The sequence below is a fragment of the Schistocerca piceifrons genome, chromosome 8, assembly GCF_021461385.2.
Source record: "Schistocerca piceifrons isolate TAMUIC-IGC-003096 chromosome 8, iqSchPice1.1, whole genome shotgun sequence".
Classification (NCBI taxonomy): domain Eukaryota; kingdom Metazoa; phylum Arthropoda; class Insecta; order Orthoptera; family Acrididae; genus Schistocerca; species Schistocerca piceifrons.
The window spans coordinates 181,604,652-181,631,066 of record NC_060145.1 but is presented as its reverse complement, the minus strand read 5'-3'; the positions used below and the strand labels follow the sequence as shown (position 1 = coordinate 181,631,066).

Genomic DNA, 26,415 nt, shown 5'->3' with positions numbered 1-26,415 from the left:
GCAACCCGTCTGAAACGATAATGAAAGAAATCATTAAGCTTTGCAGACTTTATTGTCACAGAAAGCATCAGCATTGGGACAGATATTTACACTTATTTCAAAATGTGCTGAATGAAATGCCTCATGATTCCACTGCTTTACCACCTACTCTTGTACTGAAGAATGAAGAACCACCGAACAGAATCTGAGAGCTTGTACCTTTCCCGAATACACGTAAACTTCGACACAAAGACATAATTGATTTGGCTCTTAAAAATATAAAATCTGCAGCAGACAAAAGGAGAAAACTACACGGTAAAGCAAATGCAAAGAAATTATACATTGGTCAGAAAGTTCTCATTAAAGCTCATTCATTGTCACATAAGAAGAAACACTTAAGTCACAAATTCTTTCTAATTTACAATGGACCTTACAGAATCCGACATATACCACATGATAATTACGTTGAAGTTGAAACTCTGCATACTAGGAAGAGTAAAGGATTGCACCACATTTCACATGTAAAACCGTTTATTGAAAGATAATCTGCTTTTTAACTTTGTCTGTGCCATATAACTTTTCACTTTACATTACTAGTATGCTTTGTCAGACTTAAGAAGCTGTTAACATGCAACAATGTTTGAAGTCAAATATCCAGTCAAGAACCAAGAGAACTTATTTAAACAGAAATTACGAAAGCATTGTTATTGTGAACAGACGACACAGTGTTATTGTGTGTGTACATTCTTGCTTGTTAGTTGCACGATTATGTAACAACTAAAAGGCTCACATACTTAGAACATATACTGGTACTGCTAATGAGATTTTAATGCAACATTTTGGTTTACTTGAAAATACAGTGGTTAGTTTATGTGACAGCTACACGATTTTATCACGACGCTACTAATGAGTGACAATTTACAATGTTGCTTTTGCGGTGTTTCTGTTTTATATCTGCACAGTTTTTCTGAATTCTTCTGTAAAGTAAAACATGTTTTAGTAGTAACTTTTGTGGTATAGCTACAATGAGACAGCCTTTTCCGTAGTACAACAATACGTTACAACACAGTAATTTCTTCATCACAACAATAAGCGTAATAACTAAGATATCTATATGCAAAGCAATTCACTTTTGTTTATCATGAGGTAAGTACATTGACTTTTGCAGACCTTAGCTTTCGGAGGACGATAACTATGACACTTACACAGAGATTATCTTACAACAAGCCGCACAGTTTAGCGCTACAGGACACGCATTTCAGTGATTAATTTTGTACTTAAAACATTTATTTTTAAAAATTTTTGAATTACAAAGAAAGTTTTCCGTGATAGATTTCATTCCATTGCTGTAATCTGTAACACCTGAGGGTATAATGACATTAATCCTCAGGGGGGTACCCACCTACTTTGTGTACCATGTGTTTGGCAAGCACAAGGAGCCCTAGCTAATATGGTATTTGCTTATACAACTTTACACATCGGTACCATATTTTTCTAATACACAAATTACACAGCTATCTGATCATTTAACTGAGAGATAAACTTTTTTTACTACATCAGTGACACATGTTTACGCAATTACACAGTTGGATAACTTCACACTTACGAAATTGTATTTTTGTCTTTACTTTGTGAATTGTTCATAATTTTTCGGAACCATTGTTATACCATGAGAGCTTTGAATGATGTATTTGGTAAGGGAGCATGATTTTAAAGTACATTTGAGGTAGATGACACTTTGGAAATGAGCAGAGAATTTTTTTTAGGTTTTGACATTATTGCAGAAAGCTACGACATTTTTGAGATTTGACTGAGGTGTTATGATGTTATTTTTACGACGACGATGTGTATTATGCTGTTGAGGTATGTTTATGATCAATAAGATGATGCTACCGTATATGAGGAATTTGATTATGCTATGTATTTATTATGATGAAATATTGAAGAAGTGTCGACGAATACGTATATGAATAATGAGTAGTGGTTAGGGACTCTGATTTGTGGAAAAGGATGTTGGAAACCAAGAATCATACTTTAAGAGTTATGAAATGTGTGTAAATGCGTGAATGTATCACAATGCCGACGAAAATTTTTTTTGGACACTGTTATATCAATAAGATTTTGTTTCTACAGATTTGTAACGCAAATTCTTGACCTGTGAAATTTTTATATGAGACTACCACTGTAGCGGAAACTGCTGTCGTAAATATTTCGTTAAGAAAGGTAAGTGACCTTGACGTAATGCGTTTTTGGCGCCCAGCTGAGAGGTAGTCGTCTGACAAAAGAAAGCCATTAGGTGAAAAAAAAGAGGCCATTATCCTCACCATTGACATTCCTTTAGAGAAAGCATCGCAAATACGGCACGCTCATTACTTGGAAAGATACATCTGCACACCTGATTACGACAAGCGTCTTTCTACGAGAGTTGAGAGAATTTCTACTAACTTATGAAATGTCACATTGCTATTGAATGATATTTTTATGCTTTGCTTTTCATAGTTGCTTATTTCATTTGATATCTAGTTTCCAGCTGTGTTGCAGCAATGCTTTTATAAAATAAAATGCATTTGTTAATGTGAACACTTTCTGTCAACAGATCTATTAAATAATAATTTTGTAATCCACATTCTTAAAAAAAGGAGCACTTGGAAAGGAAAGAACAATAAGAAGGGACTAGTAACAGTAACTGGACACATAATTTTCTTTTCAAGTACATGGTAATATTTTTTTACAATAAGTTCTTGTGGTGCACCACTTTAATTACATAGTCATTAAGATGTGAATAGACATTTCCCTTATATGCATTGTTGTCTTTAGTGTACTATTTTTTCTGCTTGAATTTTGTCATGTTTAGGTATAAGTTATTTCATTTTCTGCTGCTGGTTGCCAGGCATAATGTTACTGAATTTGACTTTGTATTACGCTGTTAAGCCAGTTTTACTACGCATTTATTTTTCTTGTTTGCTGCTCATTGCCTTATATTAGTTGTAATTTATGCTGCTTGCTTTGCCTTTTGTATTTTTTATCATTGCTGTTTGTGTTAATTGTTTTGTGCTGCTACATTGCCTTGTCCCTTAGTTTAGCATCTGAGCTCAGTAGATTTAAGTTAGCTTAAGAGGGGGTACACTATATAAGAAATTAACTATGATGAATTGGAAGAAATGCATTGAGAAGATATAAGAAAATGGTTTGGCAAAAAAAAAAAGGTAGTGTACAGTGGAGAAAAACTATTTTGAAAGAGGATGTGAACAGAATACAGAAAGCCAGCTTAGATAGTACTTTTGGAAATAATGATGAACAAAGGGAGATCTCCATGCAAAATACTGCAGTAAAACAAACCCTGTCCTTTCTTTTTGTGTCATCCCCCTATATGTTTGTGTACCCTTGTGTATTTGAGTTTTTCCTGTCTTTATGTGTTTAGCTGATGAGAGCTATGTTGTAGAATTTTCCTAATACTATGTTATTTACTTTGTAAAGATGTTGAGACATTATTTATTCTGTTTTGTTGCTCATATGTGAAGGTGATGTTTCAAAAGTTATTCTGATCTTTTATGTATTTGCTTATGTCATAATTCCTGTAACACTGATGTATATGTTTATTTCTATTCTTTTGTAAAGTCCCTATTACTACAAATGTTATCTGTATTATTACGTTTTTAAAGATGTGTTTTGTACCTTTGTTATTGTGTTCTTATGTTATAAAATTGTACTTGACACCAGTTCATCAAATTAAGTAACTTGTAAGTTCAATTTCACTGCACACATTTCTGTTGGTCATAGTATATGGATAATATGTGAGAAGTAGGGACTGATAGTGTTTGCACGTGTGTTAATAATTCAGCAAGGGACTGGATAACAGCATTGCTGGTTCTAAGGACAATTCCAAAAATTTTTTGAGTGCACAAGTGGTGGTTATGGACTTGCTATATTATCCGCAAGACACTTCAATGGTGATTGTGCACCTGCACAGTCACAACAGACGGCTGTTGGCCATCTCTACAAAGACTACAGTTGGTCTGCATCTTTGATGACCCACCAATACCATTATTTCTACAAGGACTACAGTGGGTCTGCATCTTTGATGACCCACCAATACCGTAATCTCTACCAGGACTACAGTGGGTCTGCTCTGTGATGATCTACCTACCAATATTCTTCAAAACTTCGAATGACTCTGCTGTGGGTTTCCTCTGTTGTGACCCATTACCTGTCTGCATGTCAAGAGTCAGCACTGTCTTTCCGTTGGAAGGACAACACTACTTCTTCAAGACTGCATGGAAATCCACTACTTCCGTGTGCATTTTCTTTTACTGCTCAGACTTTGAGATAAACACTGCTATTTTACTGTGATGAACGATTAAGACTGTCTTTATGGACTGTGAGAAAGTTTAGCTTTTGACCAACATTGTATCAATAAGTGTGTGCATTTGATATCTTTGTTATTGTAATTATGAAAAATTTTATCGAATCATTATTGGCCACTGCCCAAAACAATTTGCAAAATTTTTTGTGGGAAGCATGGGGGCTATGTATGTAGGCTGCTTAGGTTTTTTTATTGGTAACGCCACCTCTGTATAAAAATCACTGGCTGTGCTGTGTGCAGTCTGTGTCTAGTTTGCATTGTTGTCCGCCATTGTAGTGTTGGGCAGCGGCAGCTGGATGTGAACAGCGCGTAGCGTTGCGCAGTTGGAGGTGAGCCGCCAGCAGTGGTGGATGTGGGGAGAGAGATGGCGGAGTTTTGTAATTTGTCATAAACTGCTATATATATTATGACTATTAAGGTAAATACATTGTTTGTTCTCTATTAAAATCTTTCATTTGCTAACTAAGCCTATCAGCAGTTAGTGCCTTCCGTAGTTTGAATCTTTTATTTAGCTGGCAGTAGTGGCGCTCGCTGTTTTGCAGTAGTTCGAGTAACGAAAATTTTTGGTGAGGTAAGTGATTTGTGAAAGGTATAGGTTAATGTTAGTCAGGGCCATTCTTTTGTAGGGATTTTTGAAGGTCAGATTGCGTTGCGCTAAAAATATTGAGTGTCAGTTTAAGCACAGTCATGTATAATTGTTCAAAGGGGACGTTTCACGTCCGAGAAGAATAATGGAAAATTTTAAGCTGGGTTACTCTCTTAACTATCTCAATTTGCAACAGGAGAAATGTGAGTAAGGGAGAAGGAGGGTGTAAAATAAATGTCGTGTGACTAGGGCCTTCTGACGGGTAGGGGCTGGGTGCAAGTCTTTCGATTTGACGCCACTTCGGCGACTTGCGCGTCGATGGGGATGAAATGATAATGATTAGGACAACACAACATCCAGCCGGGAATCGAACCCGAGCCCTGAGAATTGACATTCTGTCCCGTTGACCACTCAGCTACCAGGGGCGGACAAGGAGGGGGTGGGGAGCCAAGTATCAAAATTAGCTTAATGTTTTCTGCGAGTAATTGAGTGGTTCAAGTTTACAGCAAGCTGTTAATTAACCTCTAAACTGGCTTTCAGAACATGATAGCACCAACATCAGACTTGTGATGTTGTTGCCTTAGCGTTTAATGTATTCAGTTCAGTAACTGCATAATAATCGTCACCTACAGTTGAAATAAGGATCACCTGCTACCGTTCTGGATCTTTTGAGAAGACCGGCAGTCTGAGGAATAATCCCATCAACGTTTCATTACAGCTTTGTTGCTGAGCGACTGATCTTCATGACAAGCAATGCGCCAAAATCGCACGGACAACGAACACTCACATTTAATTATGACATTACTTGACCAACATATTCAAAAATTACATCCTTTTTCCAGGCTCGTTACTAGTTTGATGTGACTCGCAATTACTTCCCCTCCCGTGTCAGCCTGTTCATCTCGGAGTAGCACTTGCACTCCACGTCTGTTATCCGTTAGCTATATTCGTATCTTTGTTTTCCCCCTAAAGTTTCTACCTTTACGGCTTCCACTACTGCCGTAGAAGTTATTCCTTGATGTCTCATGTCGAATCATCTTGTTCTTTCTTCTACTCAGTGTTCTCTAAATACACGGTTCCTGCTGATTCAGGGGAGAACCTGATTATTATCACTCCATTTAAGATTTAACATGCTTCTGTGGCACCACAGCCCCAAATCCTCAAATCTTGCTTCTCAGGTTTTCCTTCAATCCAAGATTTACTTCCATACAATGCTGTCCTCCGGACGTACATTCTCAGGAATTTCTATCTCGAATTAACGTCTATGCTTGATGGTGGCAGACCCCTTTTTTTTTCATTGAAGTATGGTCTATTTGCCTCTGCTAGTGCGGATCATACATCGAAATGACCAAAGTCATGAGACAGCGATATGCAAATATACAGATGGCGGTAGTAACGAGCACACAAGTTGGCGGGGGCTGTCATTTGTATTCAGGTGATTCGTGTGATCTGTGCACGGCTCGCGTTTATCCCATTTACTGTTTGTCATCTTCTATTACGGTACTGCCGCCAAATTTTTTTATTCCATTTCCTGGCGTCACTAACTTCCTCCCTTACTTGCCCGTGAGCGGCAGCAGCAGCACATATCGATAAGTGCACTGTCGTACAATCTCTGGAGCGACCGACATTATTTCCGGGTCGTCGTGTGTCTGGAAGTCAGTTCGGGACGGACCAGCAGTGCAGTCGGGACGCAGCAGCAGTGAAGTCGGGGACGGAGCGCCGGTGAGGCGCCGACGGCCAGAGCTCGCCGACTGCTGGCGACACACATGAACTGTCCGGCGGAGGGAGATTGGAGCGGGACGACCGCTGGTTGGTCGTTTGGTTGGTCGCCTCATCGGCCGACGTATATTTGACCCTTTCACCGTTTCCCGGACTGAGCAGTTGGTCGGTTGGCGTGGAGCAGCGAGGAAATCACGGTGCGTAGTTTGGCCGGGCCTGCTGCCAGCCTCTATCTGATGTTGGAGTGTGTGGTGCTGTTCCCTTTGCTACGAGATTCGCGTCTCACCAATCTTGGACATGAAAGTTGAGTTTTGACTTAATCTACCAGCAAGTCACGACTGTTCACGTTGTGTCATTTGGAGTTCGTTGTCGGCTGTTGGGATATTCCAGCGAGCTAACAACGTGTGTTTTCAAGTTGGCAAATTTTAGCCACCCTCAGGTGGAATTTAACTGTACTTGCTTATTTGAATTGAAGTGCACCAGCAGAATGTTCTGCCTTGTGGCCGTTAATGTCCCGGTTACCTGCCCTGGCCGCTGACGTAAATTCAGGCAGTGTATTTTCCTCATCGTGTTGTCACTACCCAGCATGGTGTGTAGTTTGACAGCTCAGTGTATAATTGGTTGTGGGTGCCAATACCTACTACGTTGTTCCATTGAACTTCCTGTTGTGTGCTGGTCAGGTGAAGCGGAGGTTATCTTGTCGGTGTGTCCGTTGACTGTCTGTCGGTTGGATTGTCATCAAATCCAGAATGGTTGGATCGACTGCCTGTCTCACCCAAGCGAACATTAGTGTTTGAATTCCAGGTCGACCCACGGAATTTCTGAGCGCCCTTGGGTGTACTGCCTTTTCTCGTTTGTTCTTGTTGTTTGTACTTGTATGGCTTCTAGCCGATTTTTAAATTAAGGTTGTTTTGCCCTTAAGGAGTCAGATTCTTTGGGCCTTCAGCAGGAACTGTTTTAAGATAAGGTTTGCGTTTTAAATTTCTGTTTTTAGTTGAGCTTCAAGTTATTGGCTTTCTGCCGTTTTTTAATTAAAGTGGTCTTGCCCTTAAGGTATGAGATTGTACGGCGTAATCAGCCGCTAATTAATTTCCAAAATTAAAGCTGTTTTTAAATTTTTCTTGGCTCTTGTAATGTTTGATCAAATAAAAGATTGTATGTTCGAGTGCATCTGACATCTGCTTGTTTTGGCCCCTTTCCACAATTTAAACTTCATGTCCTGTCCTGCGAGTTTATCAGGGTATCTCATTTGTGAAAGGGTTTCGAAGTTATTATGGCCGCATGACGGGAATTAACAGACTTTCAAAACGGAGTTGCAGTTGGATATAGACGCATGGGGCATTCCATTCCGTAAATCCTGAAGGAATTCAATGTTCAGTGATCCACAGTGACAAGAGTGTGCCGAGAATACCAAATTTCAGGCATTACATCTCACCATGGACAACGTAGTAGCCGAAGTACTTCACTTAACGACCGAGAGCAGCTGCATATATGTACAGTTGTCAGTGCTAACAGCTAAGAAAATGTGGGACGTACGATGAACGTATCCGTTAGGACAGGGCGGCGAAATGTGCCGTTATTGGGCTGTGGCATCAGATGACCGATGCGAGTGCCTTTGCTAATGGCACGACTTCAGCTGCTGCGTCTATCCTGGGCTCCAGACCATATGGGGTGGACCCTAGACCACTGGAAAACCGTGCCCTGGTTAGATGAACCCGATTTAAGCTGGTAAGAGCTGATGGTAGATTTCGAGGATAGCGCAGACCATACAAACCCGTGGACCGAAGTTGTCAACAAGCCACTGTGCAAGCCGGTGATGCCTACAAAATGGTGTGAGCTATGTTCACATGGAATGGAATGAGTCCTCTAGACCAGGGAAACCGATCATTGACTGGAAATATGTTCGGCTTCTTGGAGATCATCTGCAGCTATTCATGGACTTCATGTTGCAAACAACGGTGGAATTTTTGTGGATGACAGTGAACCATTTCACGGGGCCCCCCTTTTTCGCAACTGGTTTGAAGTTAATTTTGGACAGTTCGAGTTTGGTGACGAAAATCACCCGACATGAATACCATCGAGCAGTTTGGTGACGAAAATCACCCGACATGAATACCATCGAGCATTTATGGAATATAATGGGGAGGCCAGTTCACGCACGAACTCCTGCACTCGCAACACTTTTGCAATTATGGACGGCTATAGTTGCAGCATGGCTCAGTATTTCTGCAGGGGGCTTCCAACGAACTTTTGAGTCCATGCCACGTCGAGTTACTTCCCCCAGCCCGAGCAAAAGGAGTTCGGATACGATATTACGAGGTATCCCATTACTTTTGACACCTCACTGCAGAATCATCCGTCATGGGTTATTCTGTTACCAAGATAACAAAATTCCTTCTTGCATCATCCACCATGGGTTATTCTGTTAGCCGGTCGGTGTGGCCCAGCGGTTCTAGGCGCTTCAGTCTGGAACCGCGCGACCGCTAAGGTCGCAGGTTCGAATCCTGCCTCGGGTATGGATGTGTATGATGTCCTTAGGTTAGTTAGGTTTAAGTAGTTCTAAGTTCTAGGGGACTGATGACCTCAGATGTTAAGTCCCATAGTGCTCAGAGCCATTTGAACCATATGTTATTCTGTTGCCATGATAACAAAATTCCTTCTTGTATCATCTGTCATGGGCTATTCTGTTACCAAGATAACAAAATTCCTTCTTGCATCATCCGTCATGGGTTATTCTGTTACCAAGATAACAAATTTCCTTAACTTCGTCTGCTACAAGGTCCCCAGTTTTGGTATTAAGCTTTTGCTTATTATGTTTCTACCACTACTCATTATTTTCACTTTTCTCTGGATTTCTTGCAGTCCATATTATGTTCTCAGCAGACTTTCATCTCCATTCAACGTGTCACGTAGTTCTTCATTGTCAGTGAGGATACTGATATCATCTGTGAATCTTTTCTTTGATTTCCTTTCATCCAAAATTTATTTTCATTATTGTGTCTTCAGTACATAGGCTGAACAATAAAATTCCCTCTTGGCTACCAATTTAGACGATCATATCCTTATAGTTAAATGTGATGCAGTATTACGTTTGAACAGAGAGGTATCGCAATTGAAAAAAATACTATTTAATCAGATTAAAGAATTTATTGAGGGAAAGTAGGGTAAAATCGGGCACCTTAACTTTTAACTCATATAAATTATTTTCAGTGGTCAATAAGTTCACAAATTATCATTATTCGGACCTCATATATTCAACACAATGATTCTGGTCCAGTTGTAGCTTAAAATAAAACATCTTAGCATAAAAAATAATAACGTCATTAGGTAAAAAGTACCTGATTTTGTCCCACCCGTGGATAATCTTGAAAACAGTTTTATTCTACTACAAAAAATATATGAAAGCTTATAGAAGTTCTTAAAGATTCGATAAATCTTTTTCAACAACCAAAAATGGTTTTACCAACGAATTTAAAATTCTCAAAATATTGTACTGTTATAAGAAAAGTTCGCAAAATTTTTGCGCTGATAAAAACAAAAACACACGTTATTAGGAGCAGAAATCGGAGATGAAGTATCTATCTTCTTGCTTAGCAATGGAACATCGTTCATGAGCCCAGCCTTGATACGATAGGCAATGAATCTATCCTTCCTCCAATATGAGTCTTAATATTACAAAATATGCATGCCTCATCTGGTTCTTCGTAGCCTGATGTAGAATCTTGTTTTAGAAAATTTTCAAGCCTGTCTAGTCTTTCAAACTGTCTTCTTCTTTATAACTTGCAAACTGTCTTCTTCTTTATAACTTGCAAACTGTCTTCTTCTTTATAACTTGCCCATTTGGTTCCACCACACAAAAAGTTTTCTTTTTTAGTTTCTTTCCTTCTATTCTTACCTGGCTTTTCCTTCAACTCCAAAATTATTCTTGCATGGAGAGGATATCAGTATTGCTGTTTTTCCATTTTTCCCTGATGATTTTCTTAGCACTTTCTTCCCAGTCAACCTTTGGCGGACATCTCAAAAACTTTGGTGATACAGAGAACGCCGATGGACTCTCAGTAGTTGCAGTAATAGTAACTGAACCGTGGTACTACTCAGTTCTTTAGAAAATCAAAATTACAATCTCACCACAGTTATTTAAAGGAAATAGGAAGCCAGGGATCACTGGTAATGCACAAGCTCGTGATTGTTTTACAATTTTAATTTGACTCAAAACAGACTTTATAATAACCTTCAATTCGGACATATGCCCTCTTACTGATACATTATACAAATCTTCACTTTGATTGAATTACATAAACACGAGTAGGAATCATATTATTTTGCGTCCGCAACCAAAATCATTGATAGCAGGCACGGTGAATAATCGATCACAAACAATCGTTCTTGTTTAACCATATCTCAAGAGACTAATAACACTATACACTGTGAGACATGCTTATACTAAAGCTACAAAGTGGGCCAATCAAAGTCGCAAAACTTGCACACAGGAATAATAAGTTGCACATTCATTAAAGATACACAAATGATTATCATAAGTGTTAAATAAGAGTAGCTAGTAATAACTCAACCAGTAAAATGACTTACAGAAACGCTAATGTTAACAAAGTGGCCTCACTTAACTAATGGACATAATGACTCAGAATGATTCCCAAATTGAACTTAACTTTAGAGAACAGAATTAAGGCCCATAGCAGTGTTTGGAAGCAATAACGCTACGGCCGGCGGGCAGTACGAGCGTTCACTCCCCACAGCCTGTGCACAGGGTCACATAGCAGGCGGTGTATCTTTATATATAATCCGACCGGCCCCACAATAAGCGGTTCTGACAAGAATCCATAACCGCGCCGACGCCAGGGAACGAGCAGTCTTAACAAATGGCCTGCAGCACAAATAGATTGCAATGAAGACAAGGTCAAATCACAGTCACACTGGAATATATAATAAGCACGCCCTCAAATTATTATGGAGCAATACTCTAACGTTACCCGTCTCCCAGTAAATTAGCAGGAAACTTAGAGATCACTTCCAGTTGCCTTAACATATCAAATGCGGCCATCACAAATGATTAAACCATTAACTCTACGGCTGCCGGGCACGTACACAACCGCAGCCAGTCCCAAAGCGGACAATATGTCCTAAAACAAGTTAAAATTTGCATGAAAACAACTTAAAACACGCACTCCACGGATGATCAAAAACGGAATGAGGAACATCAGCCTCCTTAAAATAGTCACTGTGGGACCAAGTTCAAAACCATATCCGGTAGCTACCCATGCTACAATAAGTTTCCGCAATCTTCTTAGTTAAACACAGAATAAAAGTCATACGTAACTTGAGCTTGCAAATTACGAGCTGGGAAGCTGTTCAGCTTGAGACGACGAATCCATCGCAATTTTGCACGTCAAGGCGCCCAATGATCGGCACCGTACATTAGGCGCGCACCAAAAGACAAGGGCGGCGAGTAGGGCGAGGCCCATGTTCCACGGTTAGGGACGCGGGCTTGTTTTCAACACAAGTTGGCTCGTTGAACGCCGACCGGAGACTCCCTCGTCACACGTTCACCCGGAAAACCGCCGGGGAGCAGTCAAAGGTAGCAGGACAGCTGAATATCGATATCAGCGATACAAGTAGAACGCCCTAGCGCCAGCCGCCACGGCTCAGTAACCATTCCGACCGACTTCATTTCCGAAGTCCAAGGAACTCATCTTGTCGATTCGGAAATTTTTCTGTTGTAGAAGGCTGAGAAACTGTGTCTTGGAACAAATTGGTTTGAGGGACATCATCTTGGATTGGCCAAGCTTTTTGTAGTGCTCTGCCTAGCGGTTCTATGTTTTCTTTGAACCGCTCTTGGCCCGGTTTTTACCCATATTTTGTACCCGGATTTACTCCATAGTGGAAAAATGAACACAACATAATGTTGGAATGTTAACATTCACATTATGAGCAGCATACCAACACTGAAATACCCTGAAAAACACGCTTAATTATAATAATTGCTTATTTATTATCAGGTAATGTTTCTATTTGTCAAGAATAATGTACAGGAGATTGTAAAAGAAACTGAGGATCTGTTAGATGACGATCAATTTGTGTTTAGGAAAGATAGAGGCGATAGTGGGGCAGTTCTGACTTTGCGGTTGATAACGGAACCAAGATTGAAGAAAAAGAAAAAAACTATAGACATGTTCAAAGCATTTGTCGATATGGACAAAGCATTCGACAATATCAATTGGAATTTTAAGAAAATTTTGAGGAAAATAGGGGCAAGCTATAGGGAAAGACGAGTAATATACAATTTGTACTGTAACCTCCCCCTCACTTATCGACGTTAATGACAGTGAAAAATTAAACCGCGTGTACCTAATGGAAATTTGGGAAAAGCAATCGTCACCGAAGTTAATCTGTCGGTAAAGAGGGAGGAAAGGGTTACATCTAAATGAAAGGAAAAATGCAAATGAAACTGGTGGAAATTAATTTTGGAAAGGGGTAAAGTTAAAGAAGAAAGTAAATGTGCGGCCGTTACGTCAACAATTAACTAGCGGTAATTAGATATTTGAGATTAGGGGGAAATTACGGTCGCCAGTCCTAAGGACAATTACTATAGTAACTGAAAAAGAAAGGTAATTACACATATAATTAGCACTAGAAGCGTGGCAACTGAAGGTTGATACGTGTAGTGTGAAAACTGAAAGTTTGTCAGAAGTAATAACTTTCGCTGCACTCTGACTTAATTTAGCAAAAGAATTAATAAAACCAGAAAACTGAAAGTTAATTTAGTGACTGAAATTAATAAGAAGCTTTCTTTCTTAAGCACATCGAAATTCAGTAAAATACAGTTAGTCTTGGACTATCTCAACAATCATTTCAAAAGCAACTTGACTCTGCGCAATTTAGAAAGAAGAGATTTAACTTTGAACTTGAATTAAATGATTCTGAACAATTAACAATAGTAAAATTTTGTACGTACCAAGCTGAGCTGCAGTCACAGGTAAGCTAAAATATGGTAACAAAACTCGCACTCTTAATTTGTGCTTGTGTAATCTAAATATTGTAGCCAGCTATGAATACTTTAACTGAACTTTGAAATTAAGGCAGTGAAATTGAATGATGCTGGCGTTTGAATTTCAACGACACTCGGGTTCATTCCGGAAAAGGAAGGGACCCTGCTTGGTAATGCAATTGGGACAATGAGCAACAAAAGTTCATGCTAAGTTGCTGTAATTTTGCGAGGCAAATGGAACAGTTTGAAAAGCTGAGGTCTGCTATACAGTTCTGAAACTTTACGTGCTTTTAGTCTTCCTTGTTGGTTGATTGAAGGTTTGAAGTCGTCGATCGAGGAGGTGGCGACAGTCACTCATTGTCGGCCGTCGCTGTTGCAGAAGCTGGATGTTGGCGCGCCTTCTTCTCGACACGGTCACCAGACGAAACGGGCTCTTGATGTGCGCCAGCTAATGCATCCCGTCCGCGACACCATGTCAGAAACTATCATCGCAAGTCGAGCGCAATTACATGCTGCCAAACCCCGAAAGCGCGGCAACTCGCGGGAGCTTCACACAACACACCTGCTCCACTGCACTACTCCACCCAGACTCCCCCTGCTCAGCCCGCGCTCCACGCGGTAGAGTTAACACTACCAAAGATCCTACACACTTTGATTCTTCACACGACCTACCGATGTAATCGTTCGATAGCAGTTTTCCCTAGGCAAGACCCAGCGTAAAAATACAAATAATGTTTACACAACAAACCAATTATACATCGACATAAATGCATATATATATATATATATATATATATATATATATATATATATATACAAATAGTAAAACAATTACAATATGTAAAGACACAGAAATATCATATATTCAGGTAGCAAAAATAAGGAAAACAAATTATAGTACAATAGATGGAAATAGGAGGATATGCATTTCCGGCGTTACACGTGCCCCACATTGTCTGAGGATGTTCGTGTAACGTAAACAGACTCAGAAAATGTCCCAAAAAAGAAACAGCGGAAATGCATATGCTCAAAACATCAACAAAATTTAGCATTCGTCTAATTAAGCATAAATCAATTTTTAGACCATAATAATTGAGTGGAGACACTCCTAATCTTATTCCACTCTGTCATCTTGCACAAAATAAAACAGGCTGACAACATATTAAAATTCATAGAAAACATAGAAAATGGTTTAGCTATTCTAAAATTGTCAAAATTCCTAACAGTATCAAGAAATGGAATACTATTTACAAAATTAATCAGAGTACATGGTCATAAAAACAGATAGATCAAATATGCAAATTAATAATTAATTACATAGAGTACACATTTTATATAACCTTTTCATAATTAATACTCTCGCCATGAGAGTCCACTTAAACGGTAAACAAGAAAATAATACACATCAGATCGAAAAAAAACATAAATATTGACGGCAGAATGCCTTCACATCAGCTGTCAGGGAAGAAAAACAATTCCGCCTTCCGTACTCGCAAGTACAAAGAATGCCGACAGCGGCACGAGAGCCGACAGCGGCACAAGAGCCGACAGCGGCTCCGCCTCGCCAGTACTGTTGCGCCCGCCTGTGCGGCACGCTTGATCTCACTCGCCTGCGTAACGGCATTTCCAGAACGTCCGTTTCACTGAATTCTTTAGGAAAAACTCACTCCCGAGTAATCTCAAGGAGTCCATAAACACTATCACAGTGGATAACTCAACACTGTCCATCATCACACGCATGTACTAGCCTGAAACTTAAAACAGCGTCTAAGTACATCGGCAATGACTAGTAAATCACATATTTATGAAATCTTACAGCTATTTACAAAATCATATTTACATTCCTTAATCTACTGTGACTCAGCTGAAAACTTAAACTAGCAGCTTGGATTTTTCAGTTGATTAGATCATGATTAAATTGATTAAAATTAAATTGATTAATCAAAATTAATTACTTATTAATTACAACTTCTTTCATGACCTTGGTCAGTCAAAAGCATGGCAATCTAGCAAATCGTTAAATCTTACACTCTATTTTACATACTGTATAAATTACCCATTGTGTGGTATTAATCGATCCTAGGTCGGTACAATTTCAAGTCTACAATGTTCCGTATACCTAATAGTTTTCCAGAGCTTGGATACTCTAAGCAATAAGCATTTGTGTGAGGTATACCAATGACTTTATATGGTCCATTATAAACAAACTTAAATTTAGAGATTTCATTGTCTATCTCGCTCGATTTCTCATGAGCTTTTACAAGTACTAAGTCTCCGATTCCAAACTTAGCAAAATGCACTTTAGCGTCATGACGACGTATGCGAGAATCGGCTTTTAGCTTCATTACTTCTCGCAAACGATCCTTTTTCACACCAATACTAATGTCAATCCGTGGAGGGAATTTGATTATCTCTTCCACTAGTCCCGGTTTGTCTGAAAACACACTCTTATTCCTTATTATTACTTCATACAGGCCTCGTCTTTGTTCGTGTGTTACGTTTGACACACTGTCTACAATACTTTCCAATTCACTTTCTACTCTATTGTCAATGCTGAGATTCCTCACGTTACAGCAGTTCAAATTCATTACTGCGTCAATGTCATCCGGCCAGTTAACAATGTGTATAGGCTGGTATTGCCTATGCACAGCGTCTCCTGCCTCGTCAAAACTAACTACTATTGTTTTATCTTGGGACGTACATGTCAAAGTTTTGCTTTCGCAATTAATCACTTCACGGTACTTTAATAGCCAATGTAACCCGATAATTACTTCCGTAGTTAAGTCTGGCACGACGACAAACTCTTGCTCAAATCGTGCCCCACATATCTCGAAGATGACAAAAATCTGTTTTGTGACCGGTTTACTGGCCTTCCCAGTAGCACCGATAATTTTCACTCCTGTTACTGGCATAACTACGATGCCAGGTCTGTCTTTCAGTAACTCAAATATTTTCCCAGATACAGCACTCAATTCTGCACCGGTGTCAATCAACACGTTTAGTTGTAGGTCGTGCATATTAACAGACACTACTATCTGTCTACACTTGTCCTCGACTGTTTCTTTATTTTCCCATAATAAATCCTCGTCTATATCCATGTCATTCCAGAAACAACCATCCGGCTTTGATCCTAAATTCGGCTTATCTGGCGGCTTTTTCCGCCTCTGTTCACATACAGTTTTAATTTCAACACGTTTGTCCTGAGGCTTAGTCCGTAGCTTCGCCTCCAATACCGAAACCTTTTCCTGTAACTCGTCAACTAGTGACTGTTGCTTTGCTATCAATTCACTAATTGTCACCTTCGTTGATTCCACTTTGGTCAGTTTGATCTCATCTGCCAATCTACCTGGAAGAATGTGCCCAGTAGCATCTGAAATTACTTCCTCTGGATCTGCGCAACCCACACTGCTACCGTCTGACCGTAAAACGTCAGCTCTAACCTCATACACGCTGTAATCTACGTGCTTTTCTACCAATCGTTTTCGGCTATCACTAAAATTTTCGTAATCTTTCTCCTTAATACTCTCGCAATGTTTAAATTGGATGTTCGCGTCGGATGGGTCGGCTACTTCTACCACTACAACTTTCGGTAAAGTCTGCCGGTTAGGGCCAGAACTTTCCGTTACTACTTCAACATTCAACTCCTGCGGGACGAAACACGACGCATCTTGCTCGTGCTCCCCCTTAACATCAACTATTTCTAGAAAAGTCTGCCGGTTAGGGCCAGAACTTTCTATCACTTCACAATCACTATCTTCCTGCGGGACGAGACGCGGCAAATCCTGCCCGCGCTCCCCATAAACACTTCTCCCGTACAGGCCCCTATAATCTCTTAGTTCGTCGTATAAGCGACCGAACTGCCTTAACCAGACCTCATCCCTCTCTGCATCCCCTCGCTCGATGACGGACGTTTTATCCGACATCTGATCTTCTTTCAACACTTGCGAATCATTCTTAAACTCAATCTCCAGTTCCACTGTGGGTGTTACAGCTGCCACTTTATAATCGATTTCCGGAACACTGCTTAAATTGTTCTCACTGACAGTGAATGTATTTTCTACTGCCGTGTCTACAGCTGATCTACTACTTGTGGGCGCACTCCTTTCTCCTAACACTGGCACACTCTCCCGCCGTTGATTATTCCATACGGAATTTTCATAACGACGACAACTGGGTTTTCTCCTATTATTGGGCCGCCAAAATTTCTCCACGCCCGGTCGGCCCCTCACCGGCCCGGCTAATGGTTTCCCTGTCTCGTCCCAGGAGATACGCTCCCCGGATACTGCTGAGGCGGCTGGTCACACCCTCTGGCGTTATTACTATTCTGCGCAGCCCGTATCACGCTAGTATGATACTGGTTTCCGTCATTCCGGTTATTATTTGCATTGTACCGATTCTCATTACGGCCCGAACCATTATTGTTATTGCTGCCAAGATTGCGGTATGCATTATTCCCATAGTTATCATTGTTGTGATTGCTGTGATACCCGTTGTTGTTACCACGGCCTCTACCAGTATCGTGATTATTGCGCCAATTGTCCTCGTCCTCAACTCTTTCCAGGAAATCATTGATTGTCCTGTAATTGCTTCCTACGTAGCGTTTTGTATCATCTGGAAGCTTCTTGTAGAGTTCCCAGACTATTTCGGATTCCGTGCGGCGATCACGCAAATATTCCAACTTGCGGATCCAGCCCTCACTAAACTCCTTCATCGAGCCGCGCGAATTCGCATCGAAAGGCCTCGATACGACAAATTCGCGCCAGACACTTTGCTGTTTTTGCTCTGACCAGTATTCAGCCAGAAACAAATTTTTAAATTCGTCAAAAGTCAGGTTCGTAATGTTGAGGTTTAAGCCCCAACGCTTGGCATCACCAGCCAATACATCAATAACCGCATTAATTTTTCTCTCATTAGTCCATGATCTGGGTAAAACTCTTTCACAATTTTTAATGAAATCCGTCGCGTGTATACCGCCTTTTTTCAAGGGGTCGAACCGCTCCTCTTTCGTCAACAATTCCGAACTATGTGCACAGATTGGCACATAGCTCTGTTTTTCGTCAAGTTTCTTTTCTAATTCCGACACTCTCGTAATTACTTGGCAAGTGGTTGTCGCAAGCGTTTCCACTTCCCTCTTTTCCTCTTCGCAGGTATTAGCCTGCTTCGTCACTTTGGTATCTACTTCGGATACTAAAGCCTTTAAAGTTTCCACCTTCTGTTGATCCTCTTTTCTCACTAATTGAATTTGTTCCGTCACCTTATTCTCGATGATCGGAGCAACTGCGTCTCCTACACTTTTCTTGATTCTGCTAATTTCGGAATCAAAACGAGTATTTATGCTCGCAATTTACGCCTGAACGCCTATCATTTCCTGTTTAAGATTACCGATTTCGGTATTAATCACGACAATATCGTCTTTGATTTTATCAACTTTTGTGTTAACATCTTCAACATTGTTGTTAACAACATTAATAGCTTTGTTCTGATTGTCTAGCATTCGTTCAATTTTTTCAGACTGAGCTACTTGCTTGGCAGCCTGAGCTTCTTGCTTGGCAGCCTGAGCTTCTTGCTTGGCAGCCTGAGCTTCTTGCTTGGCAGCCTGAGCTTCTTGCTTGGCAGCCTGAGCTTCTTGCTTGGCAGCCTGATCGTCTTGCTTGGCAGACAGAGCTTTAATTTCTGCCGATTGACTCTTGATTTCGTTAATCAAAACATTCAATAAATCAGTTAAATTCCCGGAAACTACTGGTTTTACTTCCGTAGCGGCTTCCTCTTTAATTGTCCCCCCGTATTCGTCATCAAGGGATTCAGATTTGATTTTCACTTCCGATTCCGAAACATTTTCTAAAGTCTCGAATTCCAATTCTGCTCTTTGTTGCGTTTCGGCGGTCGCATCTTTCATGCTAGCCGCCTGCCCCGGAACAATGGATACCGCGGTGCGCGTTTCCCACTGTTCGACCGATTGTTCCGTATCTAAGTCTACCAAATTTTGGTAATTGTTGCCTTCACTCATTTTAATAATTTTCAATATAAATGCAAAATCTCAACTCTAATTAGGATTCCTCACACTAATATTCTCGCTGACGTATCGACCATTTCGTAACCAGTACTTTGTTACGAGATTTGCACAATGCAAAATTCGTGTCCAGAACAACCTCAAATTTGAAGATTGTCCTGTCACCAGGTCGCCACGTGTAATCTCCCCCTCACTTATCGACCTTAATGACAGTGAAAAATTGAACCGCGTGTACCTAATGGAAATTTGGGAAAAGCAATCGTCACCGAAGTTAATCTGTCGGTAAAGAGGGAGGAAAGGGTTACATCTAAATGAAAGGAAAAATGCAAATGAAACTGGTGGAAATTAATTTTGGAAAGGGGTAAAGTTAAAGAAGAAAGTAAATGTGCGGCCGTTACGTCAACAATTAACTAGCGGTAATTAGATATTTGAGATTAGGGGGAAATTACGGTCGCCAGTCCTAAGGACAATTACTATAGTAACTGAAAAAGAAAGGTAATTACACATATAATTAGCACTAGAAGCGTGGCAACTGAAGGTTGATACGTGTAGTGTGAAAACTGAAAGTTTGTCAGAAGTAATAACTTTCGCTGCACTCTGACTTAATTTAGCAAAAGAATTAATAAAACCAGAAAACTGAAAGTTAATTTAGTGACTGAAATTAATAAGAAGCTTTCTTTCTTAAGCACATCGAAATTCAGTAAAATACAGTTAGTCTTGGACTATCTCAACAATCATTTCAAAAGCAACTTGACTCTGCGCAATTTAGAAAGAAGAGATTTAACTTTGAACTTGAATTAAATGATTCTGAACAATTAACAATAGTAAAATTTTGTACGTACCAAGCTGAGCTGCAGTCACAGGTAAGCTAAAATATGGTAACAAAACTCGCACTCTTAATTTGTGCTTGTGTAATCTAAATATTGTAGCCAGCTATGAATACTTTAACTGAACTTTGAAATTAAGGCAGTGAAATTGAATGATGCTGGCGTTTGAATTTCAACGACACTCGGGTTCATTCCGGAAAAGGAAGGGACCCTGCTTGGTAATGCAATTGGGACAATGAGCAACAAAAGTTCATGCTAAGTTGCTGTAATTTTGCGAGGCAAATGGAACAGTTTGAAAAGCTGAGGTCTGCTATACAGTTCTGAAACTTTACGTGCTTTTAGTCTTCCTTGTTGGTTGATTGAAGGTTTGAAGTCGTCGATCGAGGAGGTGGCGACAGTCACTCATTGTCGGCCGTCGCTGTTGCAGAAGCTGGATGTTGGCGCGCCTTCTTCTCGACACGGTCACCAGACGAAACGGGCTCTTGATGTGCGCCAGCTAATGCTTCCCGTCCGCGACACCATGTCAGAAACTATCATCGCAAGTCGAGCGCAATTACATGCTGCCAAACCCCGAAAGCGCGGCAACTCGCGGGAGCTTCACACAACACACCTGCTCCACTGCACTACTCCAGCCAGACTCCCCCTGCTCAGCCCGCGCTCCACGCGGCAGAGTTAACACTACCAAAGATCCTACACACTTTGATTCTTCACACGACCTACCGATGTAATCGTTCGATAGCAGTTTTCCCTAGGCAAGACCCAGCGTAAAAATACAAATAATGTTTACACAACAAACCAATTATACATCGACATAAATGCATAAATATATATATATACAAATAGTAAAACAATTACAATATGTAAAGACACAGAAATATCATATATTCAGGTAGCAAAAATAAGGAAAACAAATTATAGTACAATAGATGGAAATAGGAGGATATGCATTTCCGGCCTTACAGTACAAGAACCAAGAGGGACAATAAAACTGGAAAACGTGGAAAGAAGTGGTCCGATTAAAAAGGACGTAGGATAGGGATGTAGTCTTTCGCATCTACTGTTCAATCTATACATCTAAGAAATAATGGTTCAAAAGTGGGATTGAAATTTAAGGTGAAAGAATATCAATGATGAGATTCGACGCCGAGCGGGATTAGCCGAGAGGTCTGAGGCGCTGCAGTCATGGATTGTGCGGCTGGTCCCGGCGGAGGTTCGAGTGCTGCCTCGGGCATGGGTGTGTGTGTGTGTTTGTCCTTAGGATAATTTAGGTTAAGTAGTGTGTAAGCTTAGGGACTGATGACCTTAGCAGTTAAGTCCCATAAGATTTCACACACATTTGAACATTTAAGATTCGCCGATGACATTGTTAACTTCAGTGAAAGTGAGCAAGAATTACAGGATTTGTTGAATGGAATGAACAGTCTGATGAGTACAGAATATGGATTGACAGTAAATCGACGTAAGATGAAAGTAATGAGAAGTAGTAGAAATGAGAACAGCGAGACAAATAACATCAACGTTGGTGATTCCGAAGCAGATGAAGTTTAGGAATTCTGCTATGTAGGCAACAAAATAACCCGTTACGGACGGAGGAAGGAGTAGATAAAAAGCAGACCAGCATTGGCAAAAAGGGAATTCCTGGCCAAGAGAAGTCTACTAATATCAAACATAGGTCTTCATTTGAGGAAGAAATTTCTGAGGATACACTTTTCCAGCACAGCATTGTATGGTGTGGGGAATCGGAGCAAAAGAGAATTGAAACATTTGAGATGTAGCGCTGCAGACGAATGTTGAAAATTAGGTGGAATGCTAAGGTAAGGGATGAGGAGGTTCTGCACAGAATCGGAGGGAAAAGGAATACATGGAAAACACTGACAAGGAGAAGGAACAGGATGATGGAGCAATTGTTAAGATGTCAGGGAATGACATCCGTGGTACTAGAGGGAGCCGAGAGGGAAAAACTGTAGTTGCAAGTGTTACTTACTCTGAAACGAAAAGTTTGCCACCGAAGAGGAATTTACGGCGGGCCGCATCAGAAAGAAAACATTTCTGTTCAAAACGCTGTTGCAAATAGCGCCAACATCACAGAAAATGTCAGCAAAAACTTTAAAACTTCTAGAAGGAAAGACAACGTGCGTCTGCTAACGATGATTGCCTACAACTCTCCAACTTGGCGGCTACTAGCAGCTTCAAGTTTTACCATACCAGTGGTAGCATTAGTCACAGAGATGTGGAGGTGCCAGGTTCGAGCCGTATACCCGACTGTACACCACTTACGTCTATACAGCAGAAACAAAGCGAAAAGAATTATATTTGCGTGTGTACTAGTATCATTACAAGTTGTCGTCTTTTTTCCCTTTGAGAACAGATCGTTCTCAATCGGCTTGAGCGCGGAGAAAGTTTCCGGGGAGCGGGGCGTTGGTCGATGTTTGCCCTGCGCGGACAAGCCCGCATGCTGCTTGATTTCCGGCAATAGAGGGGTCGCCGATCGTTGCTCCTGTCAGACAAGGATGACTGGTCACCGCGGGGCGCAGACCGGGGCAGCAGCAGAGAACTGCGTGGGGAGGCTGTCTGGCAAACCACTCGCCACGGCCGCCTGTCGCCACGTAATGAGCTGGAGGGGCTTCTCCCTATTGTGTTTCGTGGGCCATTAACAGCAGGACCAGCCTAGGAGGACGCAAGTGCGTCGATCATCTCAATGGTTCCGTATGTATTTGGACAGGAAGTGCAGGGAACCAAAGATAAGATGGTTACAGAATTCCACTGTTTAACTTAGAGGAGAGAGCGAATAGGTGATGAGAGTATATTGAAGTGAGAGAACCTGTCTCATGACTTGACAGAAGAAGAAATTAGATTTCCAACAGAGAAATACCACAGCCAACCGGTTGCAAATAATTTTTAATACATTGACCTAGGCTTCACAACTCTGTTTTCATCAGAATGAAATTTTACCAACCACAAAGTTAAATTGCGAGCAGGCGGTAGTCAAAATTACGAGCAGACATGCTCAAATCAAAAATTTACAATTGAAAATGTTCCAGCGTTTGGTACGTATACCTTGCAGGAAACAACATCAAACTGATGTTTACTACAAGGTATACGTACCAAACACTGGAACATTTTTAATTTTTTATTTTTGCACTTGAGTTTGTCTGGCCGTAATTTTGACTAATGGCTCCTCACAGTGTAATTTTACGGTTGTCAAAATTTCATTCCGATGAAGACATCCTTAGAGGTCTCGAAACCCATATCAGTGCATCAAAAATTATTTGCAACCGGTTTTCATGGTGTCTCTCAGTGAGAAACGTTTTGCTGAGGGAAAGCCATGTTTAAAACTGTAAGAAGAAATTAGAGCTCTGGAAGACTTGAAATACAATAATCAGAGAGGATAGAGAACATTCCATGAGAATATCTAAAACCATTGGGCTGGTCCCGGCGGAGGTGCGAGTCCTCCCTCGGGCATGGGTGTGTGTGTTTGTCCTTAGGATAATTTAGGTTAAGCAGTGTGTAATCTTAGGGACTGATGACCTTAGCAGTTAAGTCCCATAAGATTTCACACACATTTGAACATTTGAAATCATTGGGGGAATTGGCAAACAAACGACTATTCAAGTTGATGTGTAGAATCCATGAGATTGGCGACACACTGCCGGACTTTACGGAAAAGTATCAACCACACAATTCTGAAGAGATCGAAGGTAGGTGGTAACTGCAAGAACTATATCACATTCAGCTTAACAGCTCATGCATCGAAGCCGCTGACAAGTATAATACGCTAAAAAAAAGCTATGGAACTCCCGAATAGGACGGAAATGGATATATTTGGCGTACATATACAAACAAATATTTACAGTTCCAGAAACAGCGGAAAGAGTAAGACAACATATTATTTCTTCAAAAATGGTTCAAATGGCTCTAAGCACTATGGGACTTATCATCTGAGGTCATCAGTCCCATAGACTTAGAACTACTTAAAGCTAACTAACCTAAGGACATCACACACATCCATGCCCGAGGCAGGAACCGGACCTGCGACCGTAACAGCAGCGCAGTTCCGGACTGAAGCGCCTAGAACCGCTCGGGCACAGCAGCCGGCTATTATTTCATCCCACACACATCTCGCGAAATGACTATGACGGAAAAAATCGATAAATTATGTGTAATGCAGAGGCTTGTCGACAATCATTCTTGCTAAGTGCCATTCGCGAGTGGAACAGGAAACGGGGAGTCAGTTAGTGGTACCAGAAGCACACTACACGAAACACCCTTTGGTGGTTTGTGGAGTACTATGTAGATGTAGATATTCTGCTACTGCCAGTACTTTGCTGCCTGAATCTCTTACTGGCCTAACTTGTAAACAGACACCAGAGTATTAAACAAAATTCAAGCGACTGTCACATCGAAAAACGCACAGAGCTCAGAAAGCTGAAAATGTAGTTTTTTATTTAGTTCTCTGTCAACTGAATGTTGTCAATGAGCACGCAATTTTTTGAATTTGCTCTAAGATCTTGACAATGCATTATTGTCATTTTGTATACATCACAAACTGAAAAAAGCTTCAACTGACAGACGCACATTGTGTTCTGAGTCAAGTAATTATCAAAGTGCCATATAAAGCATTAGAGTGAGCTAATATAATACCATACACGCTTTTGTAACTTTACTTACAACACTACCATTTGGATTTTTTATCTAAATGTGAAAACAATACCTTTACAAGTTGTTAAAATTCATTCAATATAAGAAAATTTGCTCAAAAACTTAACAGTGCTGGGAAATGCGCTGTACAGGAAATACAAGCGAATTCCATTGCAGTGCTCTCCGTTCAACAAAGCTAGAATATGGTGCGCGTAATAAACTAAATCTTGACACTATCAATCATACTGCTGGGTAATTAGAGTTGCAGTGTTCTCAGACAAACGATGTCAAGGAAGCTCCACTTCTGATACTAATCTATACAACATAAATTACAAACATATTGTTCATTTCAGGCAATGATAAATGGCACTACCTTGCTTTGCGATAATGAGGTGCCGCTATTATATCTTTTGATCACTAGCTACGCACATGGATAAATGTTCACGGTCTCGCGTAAAATTTAATTATTTCCGGATGAACATTGATGGAAGTACACTCAGCACGTGTAGTACACAGGTATTTTTCCTCGACGTATTGTCGTATCCATGATCATAGCCAAAAATTAATTCGAATTTGATAGCTGTTTCAAGCCACGTAAATTTAGTCGATGTAGATGCAATCCCTTTATACAATCAGTTTCTTCGAATTACGACAGCATATTTCAGCGTCTGCAATATTCACAACGTCTTTCCTACAGCATGCCGACAGTCACACCTTTTGCAAATTTCCATCCTGTGTGAGAGTATGAAGCACTCCTTCAGTCACTTTCGTATTACTGTCGTGAAGATAACAGCGAACAACAGCACAAGCTGCCATTGTTTGCAGATAGCCAGAACAGTCTAACTTACAAATCACACACCGAACGCCGGCCGCGGTGGCCGAGCGGTTCTCGGCGCTTCAGTCCGGAACCGCGAGACTGCTACGGTCGCAGGTTCGAATCCTGCCTCGGGCATGGATGTGTGTGACGTCCATAGGGTAGTTAGGTTTAAGTAGTTCTAAGTTCTAGGGGACTCATAACCTCAGATATTAACTCCCATAGTGCTCAGAGCCATTTGAACCATTTTTGAACACACCGAACAAAAGTAACTAAGTGAAAACCACAACATTTAGGAAATCACACAGCTCTCAACATATAAGCGCCAGGAAGTCGTCAGTGATGTCATGAAGACCACAGTAGAAACGCTTTTGGTTCTGTGCACCGTTTACTGCGCCCCTATGCATGGTACTAGCATGTTGTCTTCTAGGCGAGTGACTTATTTTTCTTGTCCCGCGTGCCTATCTACCTTGCAC

The 26,415-nt window shown here is 40.7% G+C and overlaps 1 protein-coding gene across 1 annotated transcript in view; it reads right to left on the bottom strand.

Annotated features, from left to right (window-relative positions):
• Positions 1-26,415, bottom strand: part of LOC124712168 — a 193,010-nt gene that overhangs the window by 146,375 nt on the left and 20,220 nt on the right. Inside the window, exon 2 of the mRNA XM_047242463.1 lies at positions 19,172-19,296. Within this exon, the coding sequence (XP_047098419.1) occupies positions 19,172-19,296 (125 nt within the window). The remainder of the gene's footprint in view (positions 1-19,171; positions 19,297-26,415) is intronic.